This window comes from Narcine bancroftii, chromosome 11, assembly GCF_036971445.1.
Source record: "Narcine bancroftii isolate sNarBan1 chromosome 11, sNarBan1.hap1, whole genome shotgun sequence".
In the NCBI taxonomy this organism is placed as follows: domain Eukaryota; kingdom Metazoa; phylum Chordata; class Chondrichthyes; order Torpediniformes; family Narcinidae; genus Narcine; species Narcine bancroftii.
Window position 1 is genome coordinate 68,640,482 of NC_091479.1, and position 24,348 is coordinate 68,664,829.

The following is a 24,348-nucleotide window of genomic DNA, read 5'->3' on the forward strand; positions in this document are numbered from 1 at the left end:
GAGGTTGCTGCCCGCCGAACTGTGAGGCGCCAAGATGCACGGTTGGAGGCGATATCAGCCCACTGGCGGTGGTTAATGGGGCAGGCACCAAGAGATTTCTTTAGGCAGTCCTTGTACCTTTTCTTTGGTGCACCTCTGTCACGGTGGCCAGTGGAGAGCTCGCCATAGGGTATATGGTGCAGAAGAATATCAGCAGGGTGTTGGCTGTATAGGGGTTTTAATTAAGGGTGGAGATTGAATAAGATGGACATATTCCCTAGAATGAAGGAAAATGAGGGATGATCTCAATCATAGAGCACGGAAACAGATCCTTCGCCCCAACCTGCCCGTGCCAATCAAGAAGCATGGTTGCCCATCTTTGTAGTCGGTATGCCATTTAAATTGGAATTCCTTTCTTTGAACCAAATACTGCTAATGGTGGCTTGTGATCTGTCAGAAGAGTGAATTGCCATCCGTAGAGCATTTTCTGGAATTTCTTTGCCGTAGAAACAATTGCTAGAGCCTCCTTTTCAATTTGTCCACAGTTACGCTCTGCAGCGGTTAGAAAGCGTGCTGTGTGTGCTATGGCTTTTTGCTTCCCATCTGGGAATATATGTGAAATGACTACACCCACCCCAGACTGTGATGCCCTGAGGCTACAACAATCTCCAAGTTGGATGGTAGTGAGTCAAAAGAAGGTTCGATTTTAACATTGTCTGAATTCGATTAAACGACTCTTGACATTTTGAAGTCCAATTCCATTTGCTACCCTGTGTAAGGAGCTTGTTGAGTGGATCACGGAGTTTATGCATCTCCGGCAGGAATAAACTATATCATGACTCATAAGGACCCAAAATGAACATAGGGTGATCACATCTGTGGGTGCAGGCACGTGCCTGATTGCTTCAGTGTTTTGTGGATCTGGCCGCTGTCCATCTTCATCAATGATGAAACCCAGATATTTCACTGATTTCATGAAAAATATGCATTTTTCTGCATGCACTCGAAACCCATAGTCTCTGATGCGGGACAAAATGCAATCAAGACGATCAAACAATTCACGAGCATGTGCTCCCATGACCAGGGTATCATCTTGGTACACTGCAACTCCCAGAACACCATTCACCATTCTCTCTCTGATCTGTTGAAAGATAGCTGGAGCAGTCTTCACTCCGAATGGTGACGTGTGTATCTGAACAGTCCTCGATGCGTGTTGATAGTCAGCAATTCTCTGGATTCGGCATCAACCTCCACCTGTAGATATGCCTCTGTTAAGTCAGTCTTTGCAAAGCATTTGCCCCCATTCAGTTTTGTGGAAAGGTCATCAGGCAATGGCAGCAGGTATTGATGGTCGTCCAATGCTGCATTCAAACCAGTTGAAAAATCAGCACACAGACGTATGGATCCATTAGATTTCTTCACAACCACGTTAAGTGCAGCCCCTGATGAGTAGTTGACTGGTTCAATCATTCCTTCATATTTCAGCCGTTCCGATTCGTGCTCCACTTCTTGCAGTGCTGTGTATGGGACAGGTTGTTTTGTCTTGAAAGTTGGTTTCACATTTGGCAGAAGACAGAATTTTGCCTTTGTTTTGGTGCACCGTCCGAGGCCTTTGGAAAATACCTGTGCACGTCCAACTGTATCAGCAACTCTTGAGCTGTATTTGCGGCCGCTTCCAACTTTTGACAAATATCATTAAGTGGAAAGTCAAGTAGGTTCAACCTATCGATCCAGCCGAAGCCCATGAGATCGAAGTTAGGACATTTTACCAAATAACATGATCCATTCCCTTCTGCGCCGTTTAAGCTGATGGAACAGTCAACTGAACCTAACAACTCAGGATGCCCTGCCCCCCCCCACCCCCACCCCTCTCAGAAGCATTCTGTTTTCGGTTGGAGTAACCTCTGGCTGACCAATCTGTTTCCACGTTTTCTTTGATATTAGGGTTATCTTAGACCCTGTATCAATTTACAGCCTCACTGGAATGCCGTTAATGTTCACCTTCGCGTATTTCCTGCATTTGGCGGTTGCCACCTTAAAAGTTGCTTTAATTGGTTTCACTTTTGTGTGTGAAGCTAACTTAACGGGTGTTTTCCCTCTGCAGCATTCTGGTTTGTGTCCTCAATGCTTGCATTTACTGCAATGCTGCCATCTGTACGGGCAGTCACGAGTGTAGTGTCACTCATTGCAGTTCCAACAGGTGCTAGGCGGGTCACACTTTTATTTGGTCGAGCAGGGTCTGCTGACTTGACTGTACACCGCTTGAAGATGAGTGCGCCGCTTCCACCATTTTGTTGACGTGTTTCAAATAATTAATTAATCGTTGGCATTTGGCGATTAATTTTGGAATGGTCATGTCAGATTCCTGTTCAATCTTTGCCAGCAAACCGCACTCTGAGGTCTACATCTTGGTACCACCGCATTTCTGCTACAAAGACTAGACACTTGAACTGGTCTTCAGTCAGCGTAGAGAGTTTGTAGATTTACCATACTCCCATATGCCACAAAATCTTCGGTATCTCTCTTGGTCATTTTTAAACACTGATACCGAATGTTGAACAGTGATATTTGTTCACCAAATATTTCTGCCATAACGTCGTGTTTCCCTGAAACTGAGCTCCTGGGGAAGTTTTGGCAGAATGAAGTTTATGTAGTGATCGTGTTCTCAAGTGCCTAACTTCCTCAACAATAGCCTCATCTTGCATGCCTTACTGAACTTGGAAAAATCTACTGAAAACAAGTCTTCATACTTTCTATACCAAGTTTCAAAAGTGCATGACTCTGAGTCATAATTAAACTCAGTGATAGAGTTCATTAATACGTTTGCAGAATTTGTTTTAAGTGCAGGCTCACCTTACTCAATGTTTAAAGCTCCCACAGACATTTTTGCTGCCAGCTGGTCTATTAATTTTGATTGTATGAGCTCAAAGCTCTCTTGTTGCTGTTTTAGGATGGCCTTGAGCTGTTCCATTGTTACTGACATTGTTGTTAAATTCAAATATTCAAGGTCCTCATCGCCAAAATACGTTGTAACCGTGGCCAGAAATGTTAAATGAGGAACTGAACTCCCACTCTTGGTTACCCAGAGTAACGAAATGACAGACACAGAGGTTTCCCTTAACACTGTGCTCTTTACTTCGATTCTCAGGCAAAGACTATTTACCCAAAATGACGTAAACTATTTATAGTATTTACACAAGCTTGTGACTTCAAGTCACAAGGCAATCTCGTGAGTCCTTTAGTTCATGGAGGCTCCCGTTGCAACACCCACTCCTGGTGACTGTGGGTCACTCTGATTAGGACTCCCTAGCAGACATGTGTGTTTAGGTGAATAGTCCCAGATGGGTACCGATTGTCACATATTCCCTTGATTTTTTTTTTGTTCAATTTTATTCGTTGATATGCTTGTGACAAATCTAGTTTTGTGAAATTTTGCCCTCCGCTTAGTGCTTGCAACAATTCTTCTGCCTTGGGCATTGGGTGTTCAGGTATTTTGAGTGATGCATTAATGGTGATTTTGTAATTGCCGCAAATGCAAATTTCACCGTTTGCTTTTCATATGGGTACGATGGCGTTGTCCAATCGCTATATTGTATTGGTTTGAATATGCCTTCATGTTTTAGTCTGTTTAATCAGCCTCAATTTTTCCTTTCCGGTCTGGCTTTGAATAATTTTGGTTCTGCATTATCTTTTAATTGCAGTTTGACTTGAACACCTTTGATTTTCCCCAATTCTTGTTGGAAAACCACTGCGTGATTGATGAGGATTTGGTCAAGTTCTAGTTGGGAGGTGTCCGTGTGGTTTACATTTAGTATCGAACCGATTTCCAGCCAGTCTAGGGGAATGTATTGTAGCCAGTTTCTTCTGAAGAGTGCCGGTGCTGGTCCCTGGGTATCTACGATGTAGAGAGAGAGTGTTTTTGGTTGCTGCTGTTTGTATTATACTTGGACTGTACTTTTTACAAACACTTTGATTCTGTCTCCTGTAACAGAACTTAGTTGTTTCAGGTGTTTTTAACTGGGAGGTGTGGTAGCAAGCGTTCCTTTAAATGTAATGACATTAGGGACACCTCTGCCCCTGTGCCTAATTCCATCTTCAAGGGGTGTCCTTTATTTTTAGTTGTATAAAGATTGCTGTGTTTCCTCCATTTATTTCTCAGATATGTAATATCTCAGGAGCTGAAATTTCAAGAGCTTGAAGGTCAGCAGTTGGGCTGTTATCGTTGTGAGGTTGCCTCTCTCTACTGACTCACAGGGTTATATATTGGAAGGGACATCATGAATAATAAAGATGATGAATTCAAAGATAAGTTTCTCAAGTGTTCTCGTCCTTCCATGGTTATTCCAAGAATGAGAAAGAGCTCCTCGTCTGCTCAGTCAGATATTATGACATATGACATCATAGTGAACATGGTAACTCTACAAAACAACAACCTTTCTTAAAGGGAAAGTCACACAACAACCAGAAATCATGAACACAAGGTTTTAACCTCTACAGGGCTCTTCTGTAGGGTGTAACAAAGTATCTTATCAGGTTTTTCCACCCAACTCCCTCCATTTCTGTGAACTGGTCCACTTCCATTGATACCTCCGTTGCTTGATATTATTTTCCATTTTTCCTCAGAAGTTATCCCTCCTTCCTTTTCCCATTTTGTTTTAATTTATGAAGTAGAGAAGACGAAATGACTTTGCTACCATTATCTGAACTATATGCTTCTAAAAACAATAGTATCAAACATGTACTTGCCTTGGTTACATTTTTAACACTCTCCTATTAACATAATTTGCATGATCTGCAAATACCAATAAAAGTCTTGTTTTTCTAATGTGTTTCTCTTTAAGAATTTCAAAAGTAAAGAGAAACAATAGAATGTTTTTTTTAATTGAATCAAAACTGAGTTACTCACCGTCCTTCAAATATCACAGTCCACACACTCCGCTCAACATTATCGTCAAAGATCATTCATGCCACAAGTACACGCTAGTGCCCTGCCCGAAACGTTCCCGACCCGAATCTTCCCCCCCAAATCTTCCCCCCCCCTCCATCTGTGTGCGAGCCCACCAGCCAGCCCCAGTACTCAATCCCATCATGCATGCACAAGGAGAAATGCCCATGCACAGTCTTCAAACCCCGGGAGGCTGCAAATTGACAGGTAAGTACTGTGTCCCTTCCATTTTTTTCAGATTCTGCCTGTCAGAAATAAAACTTCTCACACATGAGTCTCTTTAAAACTGATGACACGACAAGCTTTATTTACAAGTCTGCAGAGTTGGACTCAACTGGTTTCTACATACAGTGCATTGATTTTTATACCCTTATTGTTTGCCCTTCCCCTTCTTATTAATACTGTTTTAATTGGTTAGTATTGCAGAAGCATTCTAAGTATAACTGCATTTTTAATTATCACGTTCGTTACGTACGCTGTGAACTCTACATACACTAAATTCTGTTTCTCACCCTTCTTATCAATCTTTTGTCTCCTGCATGTCTCTCACTATGACCAATTTTAAAAAAACATATCCAGCTGAACCTTTTGTCCTTGGCTGCTAGTAAGCTCCCTGTCCGTTCTGGCTTCCCTTTTTATGATTAATCAACACATTTTAACTTAAGTCATTTTAACCTAAATTCTCTATATAACAATCCACCCCTTTCTCTCTTTAAAATGTGTGTAATATATATAGATATGAATGGGGATTTTAACCTGGGGAAGAGAAACGTTTCATGATACATTAATCTCGTGCTGAAGTAAAATTCTAACGGGGTCTCCCAGTCCCCCTGGTTGTATAGCCTGTTGTACCATGGAAATCACCAGGCTGCGTAGACAGGGAATAATACAGGGCAAAATAAGTAGGAGGAATAAAATACCTCCGATGACCCACAAGAAGGTACGCCACCAGGTTCCCCCAAACCATTTGTCCATCCAATTTAATTGTGCAAAAGGATGCCAGGTTTGAACCGGTACATGGGACAAAGTACGAATATTATCAGCGATTTTTCGAATGGCTTGGCCATTATCATCAATCTGTAAGCAGCAGTTAGTCAAATTAAGCTTTCCACATACACCTCCTTCCGTGGCTAGAAGATAGTCTAGGGCCAGACGGTTCTGATATATAGCAGAGCGCATTTGACCTTGCTGGGATGCAAGTATTTGTAGGGCAAGAGCTGTTTGATTTGTAACAATTTCAAGGACTGCTTGTAAGCGAATAATGCGATTTAACATATAAATAGGAGTACGATAACCCCAGGATCCATCTTGAGCCCATGTAGCGGGACCATAATATTGAATTATGCGTTCTGGAGGCCAATCATCTCCCCATTGTCCCAAATGTACCGTGCTAGAGCGGGGCTGACGGTGTAATGTATCAAAAACCTTCACGCCTAATTTATGACCGTGATCGTGGGGTAGGAGGAAAAATTCTGGGCGGATTATTCCTAGGAAACAAGTTCCACTCCACTGTGAGGGAAGACGAGTATAAACTTTATTACCACATACCCAGAATAATCCATTTGGGGATACTCCATACCCCCTTTCCCAAACTCTTTTAAGAACGGGGTTTGATTGGTATGGTCCTGTGATGGTGGAACTGGTACAATTCCAAAACTGAATACTGCTATTAGACAGGGGTAGGCAATTAGTTTTAAAAACAGTGGATAAGAACCAAGTCAGGGGTTTAGGAAACCAAGTGAAAATACCAGGCGAAATGCGAATCCATACAGCCTTGCAGGGACTTTTTCCTACTGGGTATTTGCCGGTTCGTGAGAGACAATAAAAACCAGAGGGGACGTTAGAGAGAGACCAAGTTTTTCTTGATCTCGTTCGGTTAGTTGTCCAAATTCGGGAAATCATGGTCAATGAATTGAGGGGCTCCCCCCACCAAGGCCATTGCTCTGACATCCGTGGACCCCCGCAGACCCAACAATTGGTTACATTAAAAGTTCCTGCAATTTTAGTTGCAAGATCTACAAAAAGGTTATCTCCCTCAACTGCATTACCGAAACTTTCATGGTTATTTGGATGGACTCGAACTAAGTCCGGCTGTCTTAAAGGGGCAGGCACTTTCGAGTGTAGAGTGGAACTTTTCATTGGAACAGTACGCTGGTGTATGCAAAACCAGAGTCCATCAGGGCATGGTGGGCCTGAGTCACCCTTCCAACCGTTAAGAGGGAAAGGAGTGGTATTAGGAATCTGTATATAATGACCCATATTATTTCCTTCCTTTTCCACACAAGGGGTATATGGATGTTGGGTGGTATTTTCTGCCCAGCATTTCTCAGGAACTGAGGTATGGGAAATGAAATTACCTTCCTTTCTTCCCCAAATGTGGTCCTGAAATAGGACCACTGTGTCTCTGCATTTCTTACATTTCACACCTGATAAAGACATAGGCAAACTAAGAAAAATTAAAGAACATAACAATAACATTGTGAATCAATTCTTTCTGCGAAATTGCAAGGTAAGAGGTTTTTCTCCAGGAACACAAGTCCAATCTGAGTTCGTATCAGGGTCCTGAGGCGCCTCTACAGGTCCCTTAAATCTGGATGCGTGCATCCACCCCTTCTCTCTTGTTCGTGCTGCAGCCTCTGTAGTTAAGAGAACTTGGTATGGACCTTCCCACTGGGGCTGGAGTTTTTCAGTTTTCCAGGTCTTGATGAGAATCCAGTCTCCTGGTTCCACTTTGTGTAAAGAAAAGTCTAAAGGCGGTGTTTGTGCCAATAGTCCTCTCTTTCGTAAATCTGCAAGAGAGCGTGACAGTGCCTGTAAATAGTTCCTAACAAATATATCCCCTTCCCCCAAGGTGGGACACCCCTCAACTGTACTCCAGAAGGGAAGCCCAAACATCATTTCATAAGGGGACAACCCTACATCTTTTCGTGGGGCAGTACGAATTCTCAATAAAGCCAGGGGCAGACACTTTATCCAAGGCATTTTAGTTTCCACCATTAATTTTGTCAATTGCATTTTTAGGGTTCCATTCATACGTTCAACCCTCCCTGAGCTTTGTGGATGCCAAGGGGTATGTAATTTCCAAGAAACCTGTAATGCATTACAAATCAATTGCTGGATTTTTGAAGAAAAATGTGGACCCCTGTCTGAGTCTATAGAATCCATTATACCATATCTGGGGATTATCTGCTCTAGGAGGAGGCGAGCTACTGTAGAGGCTGTAGTATTTACTGTTGGGAAGGCTTCCACCCATCGGGTAAAGTGATCTATTATCACCAACAGATATTTCCATCTTTGGACTTGAGGTAACTCTTGAAGTCGATCTGGATACGTTGAAAAGGGCGTATGGCTAATGGTTGACCTCCCATGGTCCCTGTCCTCATTACCTTCTTATTAATTTTTGTGCATAGGTGACAATTCTGCACCTCCTGTTGGGCCAAGGTGTAGATTCCCTTACACACATATTCTCGAAGCACTGTGTCACATAAGGCTTGGGTGCCCCAGTGGCTCTGATGATGCAGGTGTTTTAAAATATTGCGAGTTATTTCTTTATTTAGAACCATTCTTCCATCTGGTGTCTTCCATGTTCCATCAGGCAGCTGGCTTGCGCCCAGCTGAGCCATGTCCTTTTCTTCCTTAGCAGTGAAAATGGGAGCCTTCTTTATGCCTTGCCTTATTGGGATTAAGGTCAGCAAACGGACTTCTTGTTGCATGGCTGCCCTTTTGGCTTCTTCATCAGCCAGTCTGTTTCCAATTGCTGTCGGGGTATCTCCCCTCTGATGGCTTGGTATGTAGACTACTGCTATTTCCTGGGGTAATGTCAAGGCTTCTAAAGTCAGAGTAATCATCTGTTCGTGTGCCAATTCCTTTCCTCTTGATGTAATTAGACCACGCTCCTTCCAGATCTTACCAAAGGTATGCACTACCCCGTATGCGTATTTGGAATCAGTGTAAATCGTTCCAATTTTCTTTGCCAGTATTCTGAGGGCTCTCTGCAAGGCATATAGTTCACAGGATTGTGCTGACCAGCTTCCGGGTAGTCTCGTGGATTCTACTACTTTCCAAGTATTTCCTTCTATTATAGCATATCCACTTCTTCTCATTCCGTCAACACATCTGGCGGAGCCGTCAATGTAGAATTCATATCCTTCTCCCAGCGGAGTATCGCAAAGGTCTTCTCGGGTCTTGGTCTGAAGATCTGTCAACTCGACACAGTCGTGCTCCACCTCTCTCTCTGTTTCACTGCCGTATAAAAACTGAGCTGGGTTGCAGCTATTAATCTTTGCAAACTGTAGATCTTCTCCAACCATTAAAATGGTTTCATACTTTAATATGCGAGAATCAGTCAGCCATCGATGGGCAGTTTGTGTTAATAAAACACTCACAGAATGGGAGGTGTACACAGTCATCTTTCCTCCAAAAGTAAGTTTACGTGCTTCCTCTACCAACAGAGCAGCAGCCGCTACTCTCTGGATACACGTCGGCCATCCGCGAGACACTGGGTCCATCATTTTGGAAAGGAAAGCCACTGGGTGTCGCTGACCGCCTTTTTCCTGTGTTAAAACTCCCACAGCTGTTCCTTGGTTATGAGTGACAAATAGCTGGAAGGGCTGTTTTAAAGAGGGCAGAGTGAGTACTGGGGCTCGTGTCAGGCGATGCTTCAAGTCCTCAAACCATCCCTCCTCCTCCTGGGTCCATTTCAATGGATATTCATTTTCATTTGTCAGCTTTTCATACATAAACTTCACCAAAGCTGAGTAGTCCTCTATCCATAACCTACAGTAACCTAAGAGTCCCAGGAATTGTCTTATTTCCTTCTTATTACGGGGTAACGGCATTCTAGTGATTCCCGCAATCCGTTCAGGGGTAATCCGTTTCTGTCCTTTACTTATCTGGTGTCCCAGATATACCACAGTTCTCTCAACAAACTGTAACTTGTTCCTGGACACCCGTAGACCCTTTTTCCCCAGATAATTCAAGAGTCTAATTGTATCTCCCCTCATTTCTTGTTCCTTGGGTCCTGATAATAGTAAATCGTCCACATACTGCATTAGTTGGGAATCATCAGATTGTGGATAGTCCACCAGGATTTGTTCTAGCATTTGTCCAAACAGGTTTGGAGATTCAGTGAACCCTTGGGGCAATACAGTCCACCGAAGCTGTCTCCGTCTACCTGTCCATGGATTTTCCCATTCAAACGCAAACATATCTCTACTTTCCTCTTCTAATGGACATGTCCAGAAGGCATCCTTCAAGTCGATAACACTAAACCACTCATGGTCTGGGTGAATCCGACTCATAATAGTATAGGGATTAGGCACCACTGGGTGGCGGGTCTGAACAATAGCATTCAAACTTCTTAGATCCTGAACTAGGCGATAGGATCCATCTGACTTTTTCACTGGGAGTATAGGGGTGTTATAAGGTGACATGCATTCTTCTAATAGTCCGTCTCGTATTAGAGTCTCAATTACCGGCTGTAGCCCTTTTCTCCCTTCCAAAGAAATAGGATACTGACGTTTCCTTACCGGCTGATGACCTGGTATTAATGTGACATGATGCCACTTTAGTTGCCCATTCAGAGCCAGCTCTTCAGCGCTTGACGTCCTGCTTTGCGGAAACTGCCAAAATGTTTGGCCTGGAAGTCAGCCTGAAGAAAACTGAGGTCCTCCATCAGCCAGCTCCCCACCATGACTACCAGCCCCCCCACATCTCCATCGGGCACACAAAACTCAAAACGGTCAACCAGTTTACCTATCTCGGCTGCACCATTTCATCAGATGCAAGGATCGACAATGAGATAGACAACAGACTCGCCAAGGCAAATAGCGCCTTTGGAAGACTACACAAAAGAGTCTGGAAAAACAACCAACTGAAAAACCTCACAAAGATAAGCGTATACAGAGCCGTTGTCATACCCACACTCCTGTTCGGCTCCGAATCATGGGTCCTCTACCGGCACCACCTACGGCTCCTAGAACGCTTCCACCAGCGTTGTCTCCGCTCCATCCTCAACATCCATTGGAGCGCTTACACCCCTAACGTCGAAGTACTCGAGATGGCAGAGTTCGACAGCATCGAGTCCACGCTGCTGAAGGTCCAGCTGCGCTGGATGGGTCACGTCTCCAGAATGGAGGACCATCGCCTTCCCAAGATCGTATTATATGGCGAGCTCTCCACTGGCCACCGTGACAGAGGTGCACCAAAGAAAAGGTACAAGGACTGCCTAAAGAAATCTCTTGGTGCCTGCCACATTGACCACCGCCAGTGGGCTGATAACGCCTCAAACCGTGCATCTTGGCGCCTCACAGTTTGGCGGGCAGCAACCTCCTTTGAAGAAGACCGCAGAGCCCACCTCACTGACAAAAGGCAAAGGAGGAAAAACCCAACACCCAACCCCAACCAACCAATTTTCCCTTGCAACCGCTGCAATCGTGTCTGCCTGTCCCGCATCGGACTTGTCAGCCACAAACGAGCCTGCAGCTGACGTGGACTTTTTACCCCCTCCATAAATCTTCGTCCGCGAAGCCAAGCCAAAGAAAGGTGGGATGTCCAGACCTCCTCGATTTCCCTCCTTATACCAGACTCTCTCATCAATCTGCCGTTCATCCTCTTCCTTTAAAGCGCAGAGGTGGACTCGCACTTCTCCGTCCACAGGGAGAGCACCCAAACCTAGGAGAGCCTGTAAGTCCCTTCCTAGGAGGTTAAATCCAGCCGACGGTAACAACAAGAGGTCTTGTACCCCTTCTCTTTCTTCCAGTTTCACTGTTGGGGAATTATTGATACCATTCTGGGAGCCCCTTCTATCCCAGAAATTGTCAAATTACTTTTTACAGGCTCAGTTCCGATTGGCACAGTTATTACACTACTTCGTTCCGCTCCTGTGTCCACCATAAACACCACCTCTTCTCCCTTGGGACCAATTTTTAGTTTTACCAGGGGTTCCCTCTTATACTTGGTCCCTAACATTTGCAACCCCTGACACCCCTAATCTTCTTCCATAAGTTCGAGGGCACGCAATTCCCTCTTGTATCGGGGGCATTCCCTCTTAAAGTGTCCTTCCTCATTGCAGTAATAGCACTTAACGAACCTCCGGGGTCTTCCCTCTCTTGGATATCTTGGATTGTCTAGAGGAAGGTTTTGTTTTCTTTCCCCTCTGGATTCAGCATTCATCTGTCGGATAGTCTGTACCATAACCTTTGTCGCCCTCTTTTGATCTTCTTCTCTCTGCACATATACTTTTTGCGCCTTTTTTAACAGGTCACTTAGGGGTTTTTCGCTCCAGTCCTCCTCCTTTTCTAGTTTCTTTCTAATGTCCTGCCATGATTTGGAAACAAATTCAATTCGAATAAGCTGTTCACCCATTGGTGTACTAGGGTCCACGCCCGCATACTGTTGGACATTCTTTCTCACCCTCTCCAAAAAATCAGTAGGGGACTCGTCTTTCCCCTGGTGGTTCCCAAATGCCTTGGTGAAATTGTGACCCTTTGGCACAGCCTCCCGTATCCCTTTAATTGTCCACTCTCTATATTGTCTCATACTTGCCAATCCCTCGGGTGTTCGTTTGTCCCACCTGGGTTCATTTAAGGGATATTTTTGTTCATGGGGTCTGGGGTCCCCAGGTTGTTCATATTCCCACATGAGGAGGGCAGCCCGTCGAATCATCTGCCTCTCCTGGGGTGAGAATAATGTTCCCATTATTGCCTGCATCTCTTCCCACGTATATGTGTTTGGTCCCAGGAATTGGTCGAGCTGTTCAGCCAGTCCTATAGGATCTTCCAATAACTTTTTCATTTCTTTCTTAAATCCCCGCACCTCTGTACTAGTTAGGGGAACATTCACATATCCCGTTCCCCCTCCCGGTCCTCCCATAGGAACTTCCCTCAGGGGATTTAGGCTTATTGAAAACTTTGATGGTCCTGGACCAGTCTGGGATCTTGTCCAGGGTCGGTTTACCGGTGGAAGTTTAGGGTCCGACTCCCTTAATTCATCCTTTTTTTCCCGGCCCCTTTCGGGGCAATCAGATTCATCACCTTTCCCCTCCGGTAATGAGCTTTCCTCGGGCGCAGTAGGCACCGGGGGAATATAAGGAGGGGGAAGGTTGTCCAGAGGTTCCCATTTCTTTTCTCCCGCTACCCTCAATTTAAAACATTTTGTTAAGGATCCTGGCCAGGGAACCCAACAAAATGCATATGCTGACTCTTCTTGATTCACCTTTGGTCTCGAATTTACATATATGTTTAATGCTTGTCTAACCCAATCCTCATCAGATCCAAATTTCGGCCACCAGACCGAGGAACCTTTAATAGGTTGTTTCGACCAAAGGAGACAATATTGGACCATCTTTTTCTTGTTTTTGTCTCGATATCTTTTACTATCCCAATTTTCAAACATTCTCCCCAAAGGGCTGTCAAGGGGAACTCCCAGGAATTGTCCTGAATTTTCAGATGAGCCCTTAGATTTTGATCCTCCCATTTTCCCACCTAGATCTGTTTATCGTTGCTGAGGACCCTCTCGTTTTGGACCCTACTCCCTTCTTCTCAGACGCCTCGTCGGAGGTACTGTCCCTCCTTCGGTTACCGCTGAGGTTTCCCTGGGGTTGACCCCTCTCTTCTCGGCACTTCGTCGGAGGTGCTGTCCCTCCTTCGGTTACCGCCGAGGTTTCCCTGGGGTCTATCCTAGAGTCCCACGACAGGGTCCTCACGCCACGACAAAAGCTCTATACCTGATCTATTACGTTAGGTTTTTTATCCAAACAGGTGTATCCCGTTACACCTGTTACCCAATCCCCACACCACAATCGTAAGTCGTCACTTACCGGTGTCTTCCCGGGGATTGAACCGTCACCCTTCTCCTCTCCGTCTTGTCGTGTCACCTTGTCCGGATACCACTCGCTCAAGCCGCCCGAAGCGACGAGCAAGGGACTAGGAGCCGCTGAACTCAGCGGGGTGCACCGCCTCCGATGTCCCTCTTCTCGCCTCCCCTCACGGCCGGAGTGTAGATCCCGGACAAGCCCCCATTTGTCAGAAATAAAACTTCTCACACATGAGTCTCTTTAAAACTGATGACACGACAAGCTTTATTTACAAGTCTGCAGAGTTGGACTCAACTGGTTTCTCACCAGTTAAGCCCCGATACATACAGTGCATTGATTTTTATACCCTTAAGTTTGCCCTTCCCCTTCTTATTAATACTGTTTTAATTGGTTAGTATTGCAGAAGCATTCTAAGTATAACTGCATTTTTAATTATCACGTTCGTTACGTACGCTGTGAACTCTACATACACTAAATTCTGTTTCTCACCCTTCTTATCAATCTTTTGTCTCCTGCATGTCTCTCACTATGACCATGAAAAGATAGGTTTTAAAAAAACATATCCAGCTGAACCTTTTGTCCTTGGCTGCTAGTAAGCTCCCTGTCCGTTCTGGCTTCCCTTTTTATGATTAATCAACACATTTTAACTTAAGTCATTTTAACCTAAATTCTCTATATAACACTGCCCCTTAATTTGTCCTCCATTTGGAGGTGCATGGTCTACACCCCCAAATGGAGGACAAATTAATATGTGGTGCTGGATGGAGGACAAAGTCCTGAAAGGCCTAAATCTGGTCACCCTATCTCCAATGCTACCAGTTGGGTATTGATCCAAAAATCAGACAGGTGCCAGCACAATACTGGGGAAAGCCATTGGTTTTGTGGTCAGATTTTCTTGCCTGCATCAGGCTGAGAATACCCAGCAGTACATGTCCAAACATAGAAGATTAACAGCTTAGTGCAAGCCCTTCAGCCCACAATGTGGTGCTGATTGAATTCTAGACTATTGTCATGTACATAACATTTGTCAACTTTTGCCTGCCATAAGGCACACAAAGAGGCGCCTTGAGTCCGACACGCAAAGAGGCGCCTTGAGTCCGACACGCAAAGAGGCGCCTTGAGTCCGGCACGCAAAGAGGCGCCTTGAGTCCGGCACGCAAAGAGGCGCCTTGAGTCCGGCACGCAAAGAGGCGCCTTGAGTCCGACACGCAAAGAGGCGCCTTGAGTCCGACACGCAAAGAGGCGCCTTGAGTCCGACACGCAAAGAGGCGCCTTGAGTCCGACACGCAAAGAGGCGCCTTGAGTCCGACACGCAAAGAGGCGCCTTGAGTCCGACACGCAAAGAGGCGCCTTGAGTCCGACACGCAAAGAGGCGCCTTGAGTCCGACACACAAAGAGGCGCCTTGAGTCCGACACGCAAAGAGGCGCCTTGAGTCCGACACGCAAAGAGGCGCCTTGAGTCCGACACGCAAAGAGGCGCCTTGAGTCCGACACGCAAAGAGGCGCCTTGAGTCCGACACGCAAAGAGGCGCCTTGAGTCCGGCACGCAAAGAGGCGCCTTGAGTCCGGCACGCAAAGAGGCGCCTTGAGTCCGGCACGCAAAGAGGCGCCTTGAGTCCGGCACGCAAAGAGGCGCCTTGAGTCTGGCACGCAAAGAGATGCCTTGAGTCCAGCACGCCCACCAATAAGGGAAAAGGAAGTCCTTTCAAAAACACTGATGTCCATGGTTTTGCCTCCTGCAATCTCTGCAGCCACCTGGCCTCCATTCTGATCCATCAGTGAACCCAAGTTTCCGATATGATTCAGGAAGATGATAAAACCTGAGGCTCTTTAAGCAAAAGTGCTGAGACCTCAATGTTCCATGGTGCACATTGTGCAGTCTTTCAAAGTAAAGGCTGAGAAATAGCAGCAAGGATGGCCAGAATCAAAACATTTAGACAGGAGGTCTGGAGGTATTTGGGCTGATGCAGGCAAATATGAGAGACACATACACATGCGCAGAACACACAGATGAGGGGTTCCCTCTCCCCCTTGGAACACCCAGATGTGGGATATCCTCTTCCCCTTGGAACACCAGATATGGGATATCCTCTTCCCCTTGGAACACCAGATATGGGATATCCTCTCCCCCCCTGGAATGCCCAGATGTGGGATATCCTCTCCTCCCTGGAATGCCCAGATGTGGGATATCCTCTCCCCCCCCTGGAATGCCCAGATGTGGGATATCCTCTCCCCCCTGGAATGCCCAGATGTGGGATATCCTCTCCCCCCTGGAATGCCCAGATGTGGGATATCCTCTCCCCCCTGGAACACCTAGATGTGGGATATCCTCTCCCCCCTGGAACACCCAGAAGTGGAATGTATGGACAACACTTTCCATTTTCTAGTATTTCCCGATTTCAAAACATGTCATCTTCACAGAAACGGAAGCGATGATATTATGAATTACTATCTTAATATTCCAAATAAATCAAACTTCATAGTTGCAGCTTTATGTAGCCTTTAACTGGTTGAAAAATTGAATTAACATTTTGCATAAATTTGCATTGAGATTTTCATAACTTGAGTAAACGAAGCATACTTTATAATGATAACAATATGGTATAAGGACTGCTTAAAGAAATATCTTGGCGCCTCACAGTTCGGTGGGCAGCAACCTCCTTTGAAGAAGACCGCAGAGCCCACCTCACTGACAAAAGACAAAGGAGGAAAAACCCAACACCCAACCCCAACCAACCAATTTTCTCTTGCAACCACTGCAACCATGCCTGCCTGTCCCGCATCAGACTTGTCAGTCACCAACGAGGCTGCAGCAGACGTGGACATACCCCTCCATAAAACTTCGTCCGCGAAGCCAAGCCAAAGAACTGGTTGAAAAAATGAATTAACATTTTGCATAAATTTGCATTGAGATTTTCATAACTTGAGTAAACGAAGCATACTTTATAATGATAACAATATTCAACCGTAAACAGATAAACCAAAATTAAGATGATTAAAATTAAATAAGATGAATTGAAAGAAAAGTATCTCAAGAGCTTACATCTCTGTGATTCTTCGAAGAATGAGCAAGCAAGCTCTTGATCCACATGGATACTACGACATATGATGTCACACTACAAAAACAATTTTCCCTAAAGGGATAGGCATAAAATAACCACAAATCACAAACACAAGGTTTTAACCTTTGCAGGATGTTTTCTCTCCCTTGGAACACCAGATGAGTGTTGCACATCCCTCTGACAGTATTCTTTACTCTACTGGCATTCTTACTTCTACTGATCTTCAGGCGTGACAATGGAGATCACTCCTCACTGGGACCCACCAAGTGCATTCATTTCCATTGAGATCTATTGTTTTACCATTGCACCATGTGATCCTTATCGTCATTAATACACATTGCCATGTACCACATCCATTGGGACATAGGGACATGGATTTTGACTATCCCTGTTTTCTCTCTCTGCTCGAATGCATAGACATGCTGTTTCCTTCGATATGTACACATTGAGTGTAACCTTTCTTGATACCATTCAATGGTATTGATGGGGACATAAGTAATCTCAGAATGCCGTCTCTTCCTTTGGACTGAACTACACTGTGAACTCCATTTCCATGTGGGATCATAGCTGTGAAACCACATGGGGTATTGTGTGCAGTTCCAGTCACGGAGATGTAGGAAGCTGGAAAGGGTTCAGAAAGGATTCATCAGGATGTTGCCAGGGCAGGAGGGCTTGAGTTATGAGGCTGGTTTCCCTGGAGCATAGAAGGATGAGGGTTGATGTCAGAGAGGTATCCAAAATCATGAGGGGCACAGGGTCACAGTCATTTTCCAAAGTCAAGGAGTTTAAAACTAGAGGGCATAGATTTAAGGTGAGAGGGGAAAGAGTTAAAGGGACAAGTTTTCCACACAGTGGGCACTATTTGAAATGAGCTGCCAGAGGAAATGACACAAGAGGGGTACATTTATGACATTTAAAATACATTTAGGTATGTACATAGATAGAGAGGTTTAGGGGGATGTGAGCCAATCAGCCAAATGGGACCAGCTCAGGTAGGCAACCTTGTTGGCAAGAACATGTTTGGCAAAAGAGCCTGTTTCTGTGCTGGATAACTCCACTACACTACAGACATGGATTGCACTCTATGAGTTCAGCCATATTTGGAAAACAATGTCCATTGGAAACTTAGAAGGTATAACCTCATAACCAACAGGGCTCCTGAAGGGCCTTGGGGGTCTTGGGCACTGACAAACTCTTGATCGCTCTGGGAGGTGGGGTGGGGGCTGGTTCAGAGTCAGGGACAAAATAGGATGATTTAGACATCAAACTTGGATTCAACACACAATAACATTTAAGGGAAATATAATGGAAAAAATAAACAGTTATAATAAATAAAATGGGAGAGGGAAAAGATGTAGGGTTAAGGAGGCATGGTTGACAAGAGAGGAGGGATAGCTAGTCAAGAGAAAGAAGGAAGCAAATATAAGGATTAGGAAAAGTCAGTAAGGGCTCATGAAGATTATATGGTAGCCAGGAAAGAAAAAGAAAGGACATAGAAGAGCTAGAAGGGGCACAAAAAGGCCTTGACTAGTAGGATTAAGCAGATCCCTATGTGTACGTGAAGGATGATTAAAGTGAAGGTAGTACAAATTAGGGATAAAGGGGAGAAATTGTGCCTGGAGGCAGAGAAGATAGGGAATGTCTTAAATAAATATTTTGCTTCAGAGTTTTACTCAGGAGAGGGACCTTTGTGAATGTGAGGTCAGTGTCGAACAGGCTAATGTGTTGGAACATGTCGAAGTTAGGAAAGAGGAAATGTTGTATCTTCTTAAAAACATTTTAATAGATAGGTCCCAGGACTGGAAACAGTGCATCCTCAGTTGCTACAGGAAGATATTGCTGGGATATTGGCAATGATCATGGAGTCCACCCTGGCCACAGGAGAGGTACTGCAGGATTGGAGAAAGGACTTTGGAAGGTCAAACCGTAAGGTGAAGAATGGTCCTATCCCAAGGAGCAGAATATTTTTTCCATCATTGAACTGCTGGACTTCAGGCTTCTGAAGTTTCTGCCTGAAGGTAGCAGTGAGGTTGTGATCAGAGTGATGGGAGTCCTTTATGATGTTGGCTGCCTTCTTAAGGCTGGCTTCTCATGGACGTCTTCAGTGGACTAGGGTTTGCCACTTTCTGCAGCCTTCTGCCTTCCTGTACACTTGTACTTTCCAAACCAGATTCAGATATCAGATTTATTGTCAAGCGTACATACATGACATCCCTGAGATCCTTTTCCCTGCGGGCGAGGCAGAATTACCACTTACTGGTAGTAGAAAAACTGTACTCAACTTGCATATCTAAACAAATAACGAAATGTACACAAACTGTCTGTGCAATACTGAGAGAGAAAAAATCAATAAAGTGCAAGAGTCCTTAAATGAAACCCTGTTTGAGTTTGTTGTTAAGTCTGATGCTGGAGGGGTAGCAGCTGTTCCGGAACCTGGTGGAGCGAGTCTTGTTTCCTGATGGAAGCGAGTACAGAGCGTTTGCTGAGTGGTGTGAATCCTTGATGATTGCTGCTGCTTCTTGATGGCAATGTTCCCTGTAGATGTTCTCGATGGTGGGAAGAGTTTTACCTGTGATGTCCTGGGCTGTGTCCACTACCTTTTGCAGGGCTTTACGCTCGGGTATTGGTGTCCCTTTGCCAGACCCTGATACAGCTTATCAGCACATTTTCCACCACACATCTGTTGAAATTTGCCAGTGTTTCCGATGTCATACCAAACCTCTGCAAACTCCTAAGGAGGTGGAGGGGCTCGTGTGCTTTCTTCACAATGCCATTAATGTGTTGCTTCCAGGAAAGATCCTCCAAGATACTGATTCCAAAGAACTTAAATTTGCTCATCCTCTCCACCTCTGATTTTCCAAATCATCACTGGTTTTCCTTTCATGAAGTCAATGATCAGCTCCTTGGTTTTGGTGACATTGCGTGCAAAATTATTGTGGGTGCACCATTCAGACAAGTTTTCAATCTCCCTCCTATGTGCTGATTCATTGTCCCTTTTTATACTACCGTAGTATCATCAGTGTCGATGTTGGTGGTGTCGTACCAAGCCACAGAGTAGTAGGAGTATAGCGAGTACAGCAGGGGACTACGAACGCAGCTCTGTAGATGCTCCAGTACTGATGGAGATTATGGAGGAAATATTCTTACCACTTCTCACTAATTGTGGTCCAGTCACTATATTTTCCATAGAAGGTGTACTGCAGGGCCCATTGACATTAATGAATAAGATTGGTGCCTGGAAGGGAAGGAGTTAACAGTCAGCAGTATTTGTCATTGGTAACTCCCCATTTTTATTGACGAGGAATATGTGAACAGCCTTCAGTTTTAGAAGTGTTACCTGAGAAGTTAACAGAAATGAGCCTGACAGCACAAAACCATCGAATCCCTTTAAATGATGGAAATAGTATTCCACTCATTGGACTAGGAACATACTCCACACCAAGAACAGTAAGTATATGTTTACAGCTCTTCTTCCACTTTAATTCTCTGTTCCTTTCTTATTATATTTTGTCCTATTCAATCGAATGTACATTCCAGCGGAGAGCAGTCACATTGATAGCTACCTCAATGTGAAATTCCCACTCTCCCATTACCCTTTGATGCCTTCTGCATCAAGAAAGTGAATTGACTGAGTCAAACAAGGAAGTCTGCAGATTGTTGTTCCATACACAAACTTGCTGATACAGGGAGAGCCCATATTTCTTAGATGGCAAAGATAGGTAATCAGCATTTTGGACCTGAACCCTTTGTTGAGGTATGTGCCAAAAGCAGGCAAAAATACTAAATAAATAAATCAATAAGACAGCAGGGTGGGGAGTAATGATGCAATAAATCTAAAAGTGCAGAGAAATGCACAATTATAGAGAGTGCAAAGGCATGATCTTTTGTGAGTGAGAGATCTATTTAACAATATGATAACAGCAGGAGAGAAACTCTACTTGAATCTGGTAGTTTGAATTTTCAAGCTTGTGTCTTCTGGAAGTGGTAGGGGGTATGATCCTTTTAATATATAAGCAGCTTTCCTGAGGTAGCAGGAAGGTAGACAGAATCAATAGATATATTAGAGTAATTGGGTCAAATTTCTACCTCTGTAGAAAGATTCTTCATATAGTGCGTTTACAGAAATGTAACAGATTTTGCACCCATCAAGCATAATAATGCTGCTACAAAACAACGCATTTCAAGAACATCAGATATTACATACAAGTGCGCTTAGAATTAGAAGGGGGTTAAGTTAATAGTAATAAGTTAAAGTTTGATCCTGTTTTAATGCATAAAGAAAATTAAAAGGAAATTTTACTTAAACTTTTGTTTAAGTAACCATTTGTTTTGGTGAATTTCTATTGCTGCTGGGTTTTGTGGCCCTTTGGGCCTGTCACAGAATGAAGAAAGCCAATGTACTGAAAACCTTTTTGACCATCCTATCTACCTGTGACACCACTTTCAAGGTACACCAAGATCGCTCTGCTCAACAACTACTCCCCAGATCCCTACTATTCACTGTCCTACCCATGTAAGACCTTCCAAATGCAACACCTCACATTTCTCTGTTATTAAATTCCATCAATCCTTCCTGTGCCCAACTGATCAAAATCACACGTACAGCCCATTACATCCACCACCGCAAGAAACTAGAGTTGTGAATGCAGCTCAGGGCATCACACCAACCTTCTGTGGTTCGGGTTCGTGTGGGTCCAACAGGTTAAGAACTAGACCGAGGTGGATGGTACAAAACCAACTTTTATTTCGTGGATAAAAGAGGAAACAGTGGGCTTGATTTGTCAAGTTAATCTTCAAACACACAGGGGGAAAAATATACACATTCAACGCACACGCTCTAGGCAATCATACATGCCCCCACCCCTTGGTCAGTATGGGCACGGCTCTTGGTACTTAGCCTTGGGACTCACCCCAACTCAGTATGAAAGGTGATACTCACGGTCCACGAGGAGTCCAAAGAGACAGAACAAAGGAGCACATGGTCCTTTCATGGTTCTGGGGGCAAACCTGGGGGGGACAATCATACAGCTAGTATGGGCCCCGTTGGTGGCTGCATGCAATGGCTCAAGGCCAAGTGCAGGGGTGAACCGAGGTGATTCATCTGGGCCAATCGTGAAGGTCACCTTGATGGCTTGGGGTGAGCTTCTGACCTTGATTGCCAGGTACTGTGTCCTCCAAATAGAAGCGCAGCAGTGCCACCCAGTGGTGAATGCTTCCTCTACATTACACCTTCCCCTGCCCCTCTGTTGAGTCCACCTGGTCCTCCTGCTCTCTCAGGAAAGCTGCTGACATAGTAGAGTCTTACTCTCTTCTTCCCCTCTCCCCATCCCACCTGTTGGGGAGAAGTACATGAGCTTGAAAAAAATGAATCTTCAGATTCAGGGACAGTCCTTTTCTGTTGTTCGACTCTTAAATGGATCCCTCACTGGTAAAAGACGATTCCCTTACTCTGTTTCACGATATTTTTCTCTATGCTCTGAATTACTTGAATAATTGTAATGCTATCTCTACATTATTGCTTTACTTATTTATAATTGCAATGTCTGCTATATAAGTTGGATACCATTGGCATCACTAGGGGGGTGAGGACCACACCGGGCAACATCAAAACGACTGTCTATAAACTTTTTTTGCAGCATTTCAGCAGAAATTTACTATTTCTTATAAAAATATCCCTGTAGTTAGTTATAACAACAAAAACATTTTACGTAAACCCAGCTTATGTGTATCAATATACCTACAAGGCTAAAACTCTTTGCTAATATACCTGTTGAACCTTCTAATTCACTCTGGTCAGAGCTCACACTATTACCCAATTACAATGACACTTCAAATCACATGTTTCAATAAACTTTTTGAGAATCAAGTAATAATTAAAGGAATAGTCGAAAAAAATCAAAAAGGGTTTCCGATAGTTACTAATAATGTTGTAACTAATAATGTTTTCTTAATGAATTTTCACTTTAATCACATAAAACTTTGTAAATGTAAATATATTTAAGCTGTGCAAATAATATTATAATTTTAATTTTGCTAGTTGTTTATCTCACTACTATTGCCATTACATTCAGTGATATATAAGAATTATGATTTACATGTAACGTTAGTATAAAAAACATTACTAAGGATTCTGTATGGTCTGGTATGGGAGGAGGTCCATGGGAGGGGTGGACACCATGATGTCACCAACCCAAATGCTGGATAGCACACAAAACAAAGGTTTTTTCACTTTCTCCCACTGATGCTGCTCAACCCTCTGAATTTCCTCCAGTAGATTGTTTGGTGCTCCAACTCTAGATGAAGACTCTCGTGAGTCTTCAATAAATGCTGCTTCCTCAAGCATTTACCCTTTGGTCTCTGGCCATTTTTAACCTTTCATCGTATATATAATCTGGACTGGGTTCATTGGTAAACCTTTACAGTAGTAAAGTACAGTATGTAGTTGGGTATAAAACCAGTCCCGGAAAACTGGGACAATGAGTGAAAAGCATGAGAGGTATCATCAAAATCTTCTCATGATACTAAATTGGGAGGCTGTAGTTATCATCGTGGAGAATTGGACCAAAATAAACAGGCTTGCCCCAAGAATGGATAACTTGGGAGTGCGCATAAATAAATCACCTCAATGAGAGGAGGGTGGATCTCCCTGATAGGAAAGGTATGGGTAAGACATTTCTTGAAAGGTAAAAAGGGGCTCCCTCCTGAATCTGCTCCCTCCTGCTGGAAAACTTAATGTTGTGCACAGCAGGAAGGACCACTATGTTGACTTTGGATGGTACCAGATTGGTGGATGTTCATCCTCCTGAAGTGTTCAGGTAGAGGTCTAGTCTTTGGGTTTCAGGTCAGGTGGCTGCTGGAGCAGGACATGAGGGTCCTGCTGCCGCTAATTCACTCAGTCATACACAAGTTCATGTCTACCATTTATCAATAGTTGGTAAATTCCTTCTCTTATCTCTTTTTAGCCAGGAGATGTGATGTATCATTGAGATGAAAAGGGGAAAAGTCACATTAGAACATAGATTCTTTAAATCATTTCTAAGAAATCGCTAGAAAGCCCTTAGAATTTGCAAACTGCTGAGGTAGCTGTTGCAGTAAGTGGCATAGCCCACTACACTCTTAGAGGAGAGAATGTAATGTTTCAGCACTGAGCTCTATGAGTTTTGTCTGTAAAATCTGTTCTCCTTGCTAATACATGGCCTATTTAACAGACTGACAAAGATGCATGTTACAGAGCAGTTAAAATAGCGATCGATGTGGGTTATCGGCACTTTGATGGAGCATGGATCTATGGCAATGAAGAAGAGATTGGAAGGGCATTTCAAGAAAAGATCGCTGATGGGACAGTGAGCCGTGATGACATATATTATTGCGGCAAGGTACCTACCTTTCAAGACCCTCTCCCTCTCATGGAACTGCTGGCTCTCGATTAGTTTGTTTCATGTGTGCCTGCAGAAGTAGTTAATTCCCCAATTTCATGCATTTCTAATGATGGATGTCAGTCAAGCATGTACACCACCCAAGGGCTGCATGAAACTATATGCAACAAC

At 44.1% G+C, this 24,348-nt stretch overlaps 3 protein-coding genes across 12 annotated transcripts in view; 2 read left to right on the forward strand and 1 right to left on the reverse strand.

Annotated features, from left to right (window-relative positions):
* LOC138745854 (aldo-keto reductase family 1 member C1-like) overlaps positions 1-4,288 on the forward strand; it is a 52,190-nt gene extending 47,902 nt beyond the window's left edge. The window contains exon 11 of the transcript XR_011346553.1: positions 4,139-4,288. The gene's annotated coding sequence lies outside the window, so the exon portion shown is untranslated. The remainder of the gene's footprint in view (positions 1-4,138) is intronic.
* The window catches only part of LOC138745850 (ATP-dependent DNA helicase DDX11-like), a 190,721-nt gene that overhangs the window by 109,246 nt on the left and 57,127 nt on the right, over positions 1-24,348 (reverse strand). Inside the window, exons 1-2 of one of the 9 annotated variants that reach the window (XM_069903253.1) lie at positions 13,743-14,423; positions 5,206-7,713 (exon numbers count right to left, since the gene is read on the reverse strand). The exons of 7 other annotated variants lie outside the window; for them this stretch is intronic. In XM_069903253.1, coding sequence (XP_069759354.1) covers positions 5,699-7,402 — 1,704 coding nt within the window. In that variant the 5' untranslated portion in view covers positions 7,403-7,713; positions 13,743-14,423 and the 3' untranslated portion in view covers positions 5,206-5,698. Of the gene's footprint in view, positions 1-5,205; positions 7,714-13,742; positions 14,424-24,348 lie in introns of those variants that run through there. One more of the 9 variants, XM_069903254.1, reaches the window with a different exon arrangement.
* The window catches only part of LOC138745852 (aldo-keto reductase family 1 member D1-like), a 58,795-nt gene continuing 52,210 nt past the window's right edge, over positions 17,764-24,348 (forward strand). The window contains exons 1-2 of one of the 2 annotated variants that reach the window (XM_069903261.1): positions 17,764-17,793; positions 24,010-24,177. In XM_069903261.1, the coding sequence (XP_069759362.1) occupies positions 17,779-17,793; positions 24,010-24,177 (183 nt within the window). In that variant the 5' untranslated portion in view covers positions 17,764-17,778. Of the gene's footprint in view, positions 17,794-20,100; positions 20,249-24,009; positions 24,178-24,348 lie in introns of those variants that run through there. The other variant, XM_069903260.1, reaches the window with a different exon arrangement.